The sequence below is a fragment of the Apium graveolens genome, chromosome 4 (assembly GCF_009905375.1).
Source record: "Apium graveolens cultivar Ventura chromosome 4, ASM990537v1, whole genome shotgun sequence".
Classification (NCBI taxonomy): domain Eukaryota; kingdom Viridiplantae; phylum Streptophyta; class Magnoliopsida; order Apiales; family Apiaceae; genus Apium; species Apium graveolens.
Window position 1 is genome coordinate 69,445,415 of NC_133650.1, and position 12,061 is coordinate 69,457,475.

At 33.5% G+C, this 12,061-nt stretch overlaps 2 protein-coding genes across 2 annotated transcripts; one reads left to right on the forward strand and one right to left on the reverse strand.

The window, feature by feature from the left end:
• The first annotated feature begins 4,894 nt into the window (after nt 1-4,894).
• LOC141716766 (uncharacterized) lies at nt 4,895-6,222 on the forward strand. The gene is made up of 2 exons (XM_074518949.1): nt 4,895-5,409; nt 5,802-6,222. The coding sequence occupies exons 1-2, from the start codon at nt 5,047-5,049 to the stop codon at nt 5,961-5,963; spliced, it is 525 nt and encodes a 174-aa protein (XP_074375050.1). The 5' UTR covers nt 4,895-5,046; the 3' UTR covers nt 5,964-6,222.
• Nucleotides 6,223-8,868: 2,646 nt separating this feature from the next.
• On the reverse strand, nt 8,869-10,309 carry LOC141716767 (protein MITOFERRINLIKE 1, chloroplastic-like). Its single transcript, XM_074518950.1, has one exon. It carries the CDS (start codon nt 10,199-10,201, stop codon nt 9,023-9,025), a length of 1,179 nt encoding a protein of 392 aa, XP_074375051.1. The 5' UTR covers nt 10,202-10,309; the 3' UTR covers nt 8,869-9,022.
• Nucleotides 10,310-12,061: the final 1,752 nt, after the last annotated feature.

Below are 12,061 nucleotides of genomic sequence, written 5' to 3' on the forward strand. Positions count from 1 at the left end.
ATATCCAAATCATGTCTATAAGTTGGATAAAGCACTCTATGGACTTAAGGAAGCTACAAGATATTGGTATGAAACACTTGCTCAATTCTTATTGGAAAGTGGTTTCGAAAGAGGTACCATTGATAAAAATCTATTTTATAAGTACCATGGTAATGACTTGTTGCTAGTTCAGATAAATGTTGGTGATATCATTTTTGGCTCTACTAATGATAAACTCTGTAAGAGGTTTGCCAAGCTGATGCAGTCTAAATATCAAATGAGTATGATGGGAGAATTAAGTTATTTTCTCGAATTACAAGTCAAGTAGACTGAAGAAGGGATCTTCATCAATCAAGCAAAATATACCAGAAATTTACTTAAAAGATTTGGGATGCCAGACAGTTCAACTGCAACAACTCCCATGGCCACTGCAACCAAGTTAGATTAAAATACTGGTTCATCAGTAGATATGACTAACTATAGAGGTATGATTGGCTATCTTCTATATTTAATTGCTAGTAGACCTGTATCATGTATGTTACATGTCTGTGTGCAAGGTTCCAAGATGATTCAAGGGAACCACGTCTATTAGTTGTAAAAAGAATTTTTAAATATCTCAAAGGCACCATGAATCTTGGATTATAGTATTCCAGAGATTCGAATTTTAAGCTAATTGGATATTTAGATGCTGATTTTGCAGGATACAAAATAGACAGGAAAAACACTTCAGGAAGCTATCGATTTTTTGGTGGTAGATTGGTTTCTTTGTTTAGCAAGAAACAAAAGTCAATTTCCACTTCAATTGCAGAAGCCAAGTACATTGTTGCAAGAAGCCGTTGTGCATAAATGCTTTGGATGAAAAATCAGTTACTGATTTATGGGTTAGATATTCTAAAATTCATATATATTGTGATAATCAAAGTGTTATTGCAATGATAGAAAATCATGTACAACATTCTATGACAAACACATCTGCATAATGTGTCATTTCATAAGGGATCATGTGATTGAAGGTACAGTGGAATTGCACTTTGTGTCTACAGATCAACAATTAACAGATATTTTCACCAAACCATTTTGTGAAGCCACATTTACAAGATCGGTGAATGAGTTGGGAATGATCTCAGGACAATTCTCAAGTACTGATGAAAATTTATTTGAATGTTATTGAAGAAAATCTACTCAAGAAATTCTTTGATGATGCTACTGGATTTACCAAGGTTGAAGACTGGAGATAAAGTCTGATACACTGATAGTAAGATTGTACAAATGTTCTTATTTCTGAATTTAGATAGTTTTGACACCATCAATTAGAAACTTGTACATATTTACATAATGCACAAATTGGGGGAGATTGTTAGATGAAACTGATGATATCAGAATTTAGCTATCAGAGTTTGCCATCATAGTTTGTTAATGGAAGTTATCAAAGTATATGAAAACTATCAGTATTTGACAGATCAGATTTTAATATTAGAATTTGTCTATCAGCATATGTTGCGAATGATTTCTAGGAAGTAATTGATTCTATTTAGAAGAATTTGATTTGTCGAGATATGTTGGTGTAGGACTTTACTTTTTATAGCAATCAATAGTTAGATATGTATTAGGATTCCTTATTAACTTATAACATATCTTCCAGATTGATTGTGTAGCTGTGTAATATATAAGCACAAGATATGTTAACACTATATGTGTAGTCGAACATTGATATATCATATACATAACCTAACAGCTCTAAAAGATATATGTTCATCCTTTGAGAGAGTATTGTAATCAGTTTCTGTTTATTAATATAAAAACAGTTCATTCTGTTGAGTTCTTTAATTCGATTTGATTGTTTAATTGTATTCACCCCCTCTACAGTTGATTTCAGGCCTAGCAGATAATTATAACCAAAATGTAATTTTTTTTATCTATTAAAGTCAAAATCTAAGAAATTTTTACAAGAGACAACAAACAATTTATCATAATAAACAATTATAAATATTTCAACTAATATTTAATTTGTTATAGAAAATAATTAATCACGTTAAGTAAATTTTGCATCTATTGAACTTGATCTAACAGATAAATAATGGTTGGCTATAATAATTAGTAATTATACTAGAATAAAGTCAATGCTCAAATACAACCTAATCGGATTTGTTATTTTAAAGTGTGGAATGTCACATATGTAATTTTGTAATTCTAAATTGAAAGTATATTTTTTACTATAATTGGAGTGTGGAAAACCGATTCCAAAAAACTCTCCCCGAGTTCTTCCTATAATTACTTTAGTTGTCAATAGCTAACTAGTCAATCTCATCTAAGAAAAAAGATGATAAACAATATTTGGAGGGTTTAAAAATCAATTGAGAGATAGATTAAAAATGAGAGTATGTTTAGCAATTAAATGGGCAGCTCATTACATGAAAAATACACAAATGGTATGAAGATGTTTGATACGAATGTCGTGAATGTAATATCCTTGATCATAAACGCACCGATTTCATTAATTTTGATCACTACCGTAAAAAGTCTCGAGGCTTTTTTTAAGATTTTTTTTAAAAATGAAACCTATATTTAAGTTTTTTGGCCCCCGATATGACATTTTCTGAAATATTTTGAAGAAAGTTTTAGAGTATGAAAAGATATTTTCTAAACAATTAGGTTCACAATTATCAAATTATTTATCTAATTTTTTAATAAATTATAAAAATTAGCAATTTGTAAAATTCATAAAAAATTATTTTACCTCGGATTTTGATGAAATTTTATGATTTTATGATTGGGAACACATTTATAATTACCTATAACTTTCGTTCAGGGCTCCTTTTAGTTGAGACCCTTGATATACAAATTATAGTTTATCTATATCCCAAAGATCACCCTTTTTCCTTGACAATCAATTGTGACACGATGCTCACTCAACCAATACACACCCAATATAATGTCAAAGTCATGCATCTCCATCGTAAGCAGGTTAACCTTACAATTTATATAATTGCTCATCGGGGTAGCAATAGACATATGATGATATAATAATGAAGGTGCAACATTAAGATGGCGAATAAACGATAAAAAAACTTTGGTTCAAGATTTTTTCTCATATTATATTTCAAACTATTCTCAAATAATAAAAATATTTAGAACTCATTTTTTAGTTTACAAATTCATTAAGTGTATAGTTCTAAAAAAGTCATGCTAAAATCATGAAATAAATATTGATGATAGAAAGTAAGACACGAAGGATAAATCTCAAATTTCAAGTTTAAAAGATATATATAATTATATTGTTGGATTTTATTTTTTTTATCGTAGGTAACTCGGAGCCGCTACCCTTCGGTGCGCACTGGGTCAACCCTACGGGTTCACGCAATATCCTGCAAACCACGTGAACCAAGGTAAACCGCATTTAAACGGCATGCTCTGACTCAGGAGGCATAATCATAAATTTTTCTCCCGTGGGATTCAAATGTTTAAACAATTTTTCCGAGTGATCGAAAAATTTATTTATCTTTTCCGACAAGCCGGATAAAGTTTAGACTTGACATATATTCAATATAATATTTCTTATGAAATCATGAATATGGGTCTGAAAAATAGTTTATTTTGAATTAAAAATGATTGTGTCCAGATATATAAGAATTTATGAGTTATTCATAATAAAATATATTTTTTGGTCTTTTGAAATAATATTTGGCAAGGCAAATTTGAAATAATTTATTCAATCAATATATTGAATTTATTAGCTGAAAAACAATCATTGTTTATAAAATTAAATTTTCAATAACCTTAATAAAATCTTGAATATTAAATTCATAATAAATTAAAATAATGCTTGATAAATAGTGTTATATGTACCCAATTGATATCAAAATTATTTTTATTGTGCCTTAGTAAGTTAAAATAATTTTAATGATAAAATTAATATGAATGCACAGGCCCACTATTATTAATTGTATTGTAACCAATCAAAGCATGACATGTAACATTTGAGATCCGTATTAATTTGTGGCTTTTAGTATTTTTCCAATTCATAATACTATTATTGATATTTATTATTAGGATTAACAAATACGAAAATTTTGATATCCGTCAGAAATAAATTTAATATTATCTGTATTCGAATTTAAATTCAAAATATTATAAATTCATCGTACGAGTAATACTTGAGTTTTGGTAACTTTCCATAAACTCTTAAGTTTTTATATAGTTTAAAAATGCATGCGTATAGTTTTAAGTTAATATTTTAATATGGATTATATATCTCTAAATTGAGAAAAAAATATAATGAGCAACATGCGAGAGAAATTTAAAATGTGTAAAATATTAGAAAAAGCGGCTCGTATTGAAATGTGTATATAGCATATATGGGTGTGTTTGGTATTGCTGTTGCAGACAGCAACAGCAGTTTTTCGCTGAAAAGCAGTTAAAAAACTGTTTGGTAAAATTTAAAAGCTGCTTTTCGGAAAAGTTCTTTTGGCCTAAAAGTTGCCATTAGAAAAAGCAAGTCCACCATGTTTTTAAAAAAAGCTGCTTTTCAGCTATTGCGGGAAGCAGATGCTGATTTCATCATCAAACCTTACCAAAAACATCATTATTTTTAATTTTTTGCATCAAAATATATCTGTATAAAAAAAATTACCAAACATTCATCTGATTTTTACAACAGCACTTTTTTCAGCATCACTTTTTCTAAGAGCACAACAATTTTTAACAGAAATCTCAAACAGAGCCTATATCATCAACTAGTCAATATTAACATTAAATGTACATTTAACACGTGTGAAACTCAAGATCAGCATTTAATATGTACAAGGTGTTAAGAGTAATTTCTTATAACTGCACATTTGCAAAATTTGCAAATTTGCAAATTTTTACTGCATCACCCTAAAATATGAATAGGTTTGTGTTACACGCGCGTGGCAATTTGCGTTATGAATTTGTTATAAAGTGGCGCGGGTGGGGGTTGAATTGAGTTGAACACTAAAGTTACTATCTTTCTAAGTTTGAAATTGATAGTATTACTTATACTACCCACTTTGCTACTCCAATTCAAAATTTTAATTTCCCGCTTGCGCAATGTCTTTACCAGAAGAAGACGAATGGGAGCTCATCAACGACGATGGCTTCGTCTACAAGCGCAACAAGCGCCCTCGCCTCGATATCACCGCCACCACTTCTGCTCCCCTTCCAGATCCACTTGTTGAGGATAACATTCGAAAGATTCGGAGGCGAAATACTCTGTTAAAACTTAAAGACAAGTACCAAGCTGAGCTTTCTCGTTGGGAACTTTTGTCAAACACCTTGAAGGACTTGAATTTGCAAACACAAAATGTTGAAAAGAGCCTTGAAAAGAATGATGTGGGCCAAGGGGGAGATGAGTTGTCGGTTGAGTTTTCGGGTTTTAGCCGGTGTGCTCTTGTTGATGAGCTTCTTGCTCAGGTAGTTTCAAGATCTCAGCTTTTTGATAAATTTGACCCTCTTTTTGAATTTTAGGAACTTTTGTAGTGTATGAGGTATTTGTGTTTTAATTCTTGGTAATTTCGAGTTTTGGGTTGTTTGTGAAATTGGGTTTTCTTGGATATATATTGAAATTTCGTTTACTTTTGGTTTCTCGATACACTTGGTTAATTGGGTGATTTTGAGTTTAGGTCTTTGTGTGATATTGGTCTTTTTGTGGAGTACATGATATAATCTGATTGTGTAGTTTTATAAGGTATTTTCTGTTTTAATTTTTGATTTACTTGGTTGACTAGGTAATTGAGTTATTGCATTTATAATTATGAACTGATAAATACTATATTTGGGGTTTTTTATGTGTGTGTATATTGCAGGTAGAAGCTCAAGAAGCTATGATTAATAACATTGCTAATTTTTGTGATGCTGCTGAAGCATTATGTAATGCACAGGAAGAGCGGGCAAAGCAGGCCATTTTGGATCTCCCAGTTTGGTCTTCATCGCCCCGTGAGCTCATGAACTCTCTGTGTGATGAATGATCAGGTTAGTTCCTGAAGGAAAGCATAGCAAGTTAATCACATCATTGTCAAGTTTGAAATAGAAAATCTTGCTATATATTTTGTTTATGTACAATGTAGGCGTAGATAGTGACTGCTGGAAATTATGATAGAGTAGTTGTTTTTCTTTAAACTGGAAGTTGTATATTAGTCTCAACTTTAGTACTTTGGAAGAAAAGAAAGTGTACACTTGAGTTGGCGAAATATCTAAATATCTGTCTGGCCAGGGGTTGTGATCTCATTGATGATTCTTTTAACTAGTCTAAAACAGTGTGCAATTATAAATGTTCAGAATCTAGATAAAAGTATATCGAGGTAGTGATGACAGCTTTTTAGATTCGTATAGTCCAATCTTGTAAGTGCTAGAAGGTTGTTTTAATCATGTATTTGAGTAATGTAGCTGTGTTTAAAGTTGAACCCCTTATATAGTTGTTTTGCTATCTTAAATTTGTAATAAATATTTAGCAGGAAAAATTAAAAAGACGTAATCGATAGGATCCTAGTAGACTTGTAAATGTCAGTAACTTGTTGTTTAGATGACGGAAGAGATTTTTGGTTGCTTATTTAAATTACAATATAGTACTGTGTGTTATGGATCCAAACTATGTCTATGGCATGAGAGTACTCGTAAACTCATCTATAAAAAGTAGCTGTTTATGGTCACCGTCCTGTTGGATTGGTACTTATTTACCCATCTTTGACCCACCGTCCTGTTTATGGTTACTCGCATTTTACAATTGGCACACAGATGCCATGAAGGGTTGCAAACTTAATAGGTTTGTTTTAAACAAGAACAAAGACGGGTGATAATAATTAAACAAACTATGATGTACATGAATGGTGATCTTGACTACAACGGGTGGTGGTATTGGTGACTGGTGAATCATTGCTGCTGCTAAGGGCAGTGGGACAGCGGTTCGTACTTTGTTCTTAATAGTGTGAGGGAATTTTTAAACAGAGTTGTGGCATTGTATGAACCAAACCAGGTGAAGAAGTGAATAGAAGGGATGTTTGGTAGCTCTAGTTCATTTCCATTTAGAATCTTGTGAAATGTGTAGTGAGTTATGAACTCCAAACTATTTTTAGTTATACGTATGTAACGCCTTAAAAGTACTTGTAAGCTCATCTATGGAAAATTGGGTAGGTAGCCTTTTATGGTCATTCCCCTGTTAAATTGGTACTTATTTATCAATCATCGGGCATCGGCCCACCTGGGTAAATGTACTAGGTGGTGTCTGTGCAAGGATAGATACCTGATTACTTGTGTTTTACAATAGGCACAAAATTGCTTTTCAGGGTTGCCATAGAATAGGTTTTAAGAAACAGAGCAGAAGAAGTGGTAAAAATAATTTTGAAAAAAGTACTGTGATGTCCAAGAATGGCTATCCTGACTACAAGAGGGTGGTGATGGTAGTGGTACTGGTGACGATCGTTACTGTTGGGCGGTGGGGAGAAAGTTTCATACATTTTTGCTGATAGTGTAAGGGAATGTTTAAATTTTAAATTGTCCTTTACGCCTGAATTTTTCTTGTTTAGGATTTCCTAGTTTATTTTATGCTTACAACTAATTCGCTGGGATGTCATGGCTCAAGCTACCTTTTTACGGTTAAACCTCTTTAAAGTAATAGGGTCGGTACCAAGAAAAATTATTACTTTAGCGAGTTTATTACTTTACCGGGAGTAAAAATACACTGTGTCCATTATGTTGGGACCGGGGAAAAATACTATTTTAGCGAGGTTATTATTTTATCCATTATTATTTCATCGAGGTTTAACTGTATTACTTGTTACTTCCACCAACTCCAGTAGGGGGATATTAGCTAGTGTGCTATGATGTGGATTTAATTCCTAATCACAGCATGATTTGGAGCAATGTAATATTCATATACAGGGAACACAAGACATAAAAGTTATCAATTCTTTAGCAAAAAAAGAAGTTACTGATTCCACTCTATCTTCCCTAGAAATATGTGTTTTGTTTAGAATGTTCAGTTACTCTACTCTAGTCATTGCTATTAATGTTATTCTCGTAACCTAGTCCTAGTGAGTCTGATCCGGTGGGGACAAAAGGTAGTATGTATGGTTTTGCATATCTTGGCACTATGCCTATAATGAGATACTAGAAATACGATGAACTTGGTTGAATGTGGTGTAACAAGATATACAGCACAATTGGGTGAGCATCATAGTGTGATGCTATGCGAAGGTCTAAGTTTGTCTTGAACACTTGCATTATGGGCATACATGAGATGAAGGGGAGTGACCAATATTTATGGTTGTATATACACCTTGCCCCAACTCATTAAGAATGTATGGTTGCTAAAAGGTCTACCCCTGTAATGTGTACACAACACCGCCATATACCCGTGCCCTCGTGTTCTGTAGCGAAGCAACACTTGCAAGTTGTTTATGGCTATCAGTTTTTCATTCACGATACTTATCTTAATTCTGATAAGTGTTATCTGTCTAAAGTTAAATTCCGTAATTTCCCAGTCAGCAGTAAGCTCTAAAACGACTATTTAAACTCTAATGTAGGGAAGAACATTTGCAACTCTGTGAAAATCATACGTAACTGTTACTTTCAAGGAGATGAACAGAAGACATCACTTTAAAACAGAACAGTGAATAACCCAATTAACAACCATACTATCAGCAAAACTAAGGTTGAACATACATTGTAAACTTCACACAACTCCACGGAGGGAAAAGCCACAAGTCATGAGTACAAATACTAAACCAAGACATGCCCTTGTCCTAGTCGCAATCTTCATAAGATTCAGTGAAAACCATTAAAAGAGTAAAAAAAAAACTGCTATCGAGATGCTCGATAGCATTATTGGACCCTGCTTATATTGGAAAACCATTAAAAGAGGGGGGGGGGGGGGGGGAGGAATCTGCTATCATGATGCTCGTGTGTTGAAGCGAAATGCAATGATACTCTTGTAAATGAAACAAAGGCCGCACATTCATATTACTGAATTAAAAACGGAAGGGGATGAATAACCATTGTCCCAACTCAGGCATGGCACATCACAGACACTTCACTTGAGTGGAACAACTAAGGAAACATTATCCTCTAGAAGCTCCTTCCGTTTAAGATACTGGTGCAAAAGTGTAAGCCTGGCTGTCTCAAATGCAAAGAACCCTAAAGCCGAAAAGCAAGCACTGTGAACTATCCTAGGCGCCATGCCATGACTGAATCCAAACCAACCTTCTTCCACCAGTATCTGTTTTAAAGTTGCTGCAACTCCAGCAGCAGCAGCATCCGTTCCAACCTCAGTCATCAATCTAGTCTTAACAACATCTAACGGTGTCGTCAAGGTGGCAGCTATAGCACCAGCTAATGCTCCACATATTACACTCTCAAAGGGATTCATATCTGTCTGCTTTGTTCTACTCAAGACCGCAGTCTTTAAGTATTCGAATGATGAATAACTTAGTACACCGGCAGGCAAATTTCTGAGTAACGTAGCAGAATAACCAGCATACAAGCCCAAAACCCCATCTTTCTCAACAATTTTCAACAGCACCTCCCAAGATCCTCCCTTAGCCCCGGTTTGCATTCGTTGTGTAATTAATTCTTTAGGCACCATAATAGCTGATGAGATGATATTCCCAAATGCTCCGGCAGTTGGAGGAATAAGCAAAGATGGATACTCAAGTTTCGATAAAATAGATTTTCCAAATTCACAACTACCAAAATACATAGCAGAAGAAACTGTAGAACCGACAATCACTGCAGAAATTCCGCTATAAAACCCCAAAAATCCATTACTTTGGAAGGTCTTAACAATTGCATCAAATGGACCGCTGTACATTTCTTTAGCCCCTTTAGTTTGTAATTTAGTTTTAATAGTATCAAGTGGATGAAGACAAACATGAGTGAATGCACCAGCTAATCCTCCTCCTCCAGCACCTATTACAGCTTTCTCAAAAACAGAGAGGTTCTTGAACAAAGAATCGACAATTGTAGCATCCTTATGACCCAGTTTGAAGCAGGTCAGATGTTGAGGTTTTTCAAGCTTTGTGTTTTCAGCCTCGAAAGAAATGGAAGTCGAGGAGAATCCGGGGCGAGGTTTGAAAATTCTGGTGGAGTTTGGACAAGGTTGGTTAAAAAATGTCAAGTTTAGGTGGGAAAAAAGGGAGTTGAATTGTTGAAAGTTATGATCACTGGAAGTGGGATAGAGTGGGTTGAGGGATTTGGAGATAGGGGTCTTCATTGGAATTTGTGCGAGGCTTATGATTCAGAGACTGTGTTCTTCTTCTTCTTTTTGTAAGCATAGAGCATGTTGCAGAATGCAGAAAACAGGAGGTGAGGGCATGAGACATGCTATAGTATCATGCAACAATTATTTAAAGGAGAACTGACACTTGTTTGTACATTAATAACTGATAATAATCATAAAACCAAAAATGTAGTTTTTTTTTATCACTTAAAGTCAAGATCGAAGAACGAACTGTATATTTAAAGATACAACAAACAATTTTTATTATAATAAATAATTATGACCATTTCAACCAATATTGAATTTGCATTAACAGAAAAAATAATGATGTTTGGCATGCAGTGAATACTATAGGTATGGTAATTAGTAGTAATTGTAGTTTGGACAAATGTTATTCCTCACCAAACATGGGGAGCATGGTAATGATCTAATAAACTCCATCCCTGATCTCAGGTCCTCCAAACACACGGAACAAGTGATTGTTTCATTCTTCACCTTCTCCTCCATTATATTTGATATATTAGGATATCAAAAACAGTTGGAATCCGGTAAGAATCATTACTACGGTAGCCTACTACTTGAAGAAAATCCCCGGGAACTACCTCCGGCTTTAACACCGCAACTTTCTGAGACCATAAGTTTTTTGTTTATAGCGCCCTCACGGAGTGGTTTCAAAAACCATCCAATGTCTAACATCCTAACAACTAACTGCTGGAGCTGTTGTGTCTATACATTGAACGCCTCCTCTCTTTTTTTCCTAATTGAGATGCCTCCTTTTGTAGTGTATAAATAGCATTCATAAGGTCCCAACATATATTAGGATTCGCAATGTTAAACGACGTTAAGAAATAGAGAGAGTAATTCTATTTGATAAAATCTTTGTTTAAAAAATACATGGTTCTTCTTACGAGAGAGAAGTATTAGGATCCAAATAAATTTTCAAATTGGAAAAATATATGTGGGTCGGCATAAAGTAAAAGCTCATACTGATAATAAAATATTACAGTAAAAAATCATGACCTTATATACTTTATGGAATATTCTCGAGTTTTGAGAATAAGATTTATTAAGATGATACTGAAACTATTGTATTGTGAATTTTAAAAGTGCAATAATGAACATTGAGGCGGTCTTTCTAAATAAATATTTCCTGAGGGTTGCTCTAGATAAAGTAAGAGTAGAAAGTCTGTATTTATGGTGAACATGTTGAGTGAAACAACATACACGTGAAATATTGGCATATTAAATTTGATATTGCTATGATAAGCAATGGCTTCAAATAAACGGCATGGTTGCCATTTTGAGGATGCTTAAATTTAGTTACCATTTGAATAAGGATTTCCAGTTTAAGGACTCTTATACTCGATAATGATGCAAACTGAAATTACTGATTTTTTGGACGCTAAAAGCTAGTAACATCAATAACAAGTGGAAACCTTCAGTAATAACTGATAAAGTTATTTCATAAATGTGAAATATGTCAATATGAGATGTTTCAAAATCAGAGAATTGACAAGTGTGCATATGTTATTTACACATGATGTGCAAGTCATAATCGATTGCATGTGAGTCATCTGATCATTGCGAGAAGTAATGACAAGAGGATCATCTCTGAAAATCTTGATAAGATTGAAAGGTTTTGATTTGAAGATTACAGTCTTCCTGACTTTAAAAGTCTTAGATGATACATGTCACATGTTGGTGATGTGAATCTTGAAGAGATCAACGAAGCTAAAGTTGTCATAGCTAGAATGAATTTGTATTTATCCAAGCGTAGATGGACAAGGATCTCTTAAGAAGGATTGCAAGTCTGTTATATTTTTTAAAATTTTACAAAATCAGACATAGGCTACA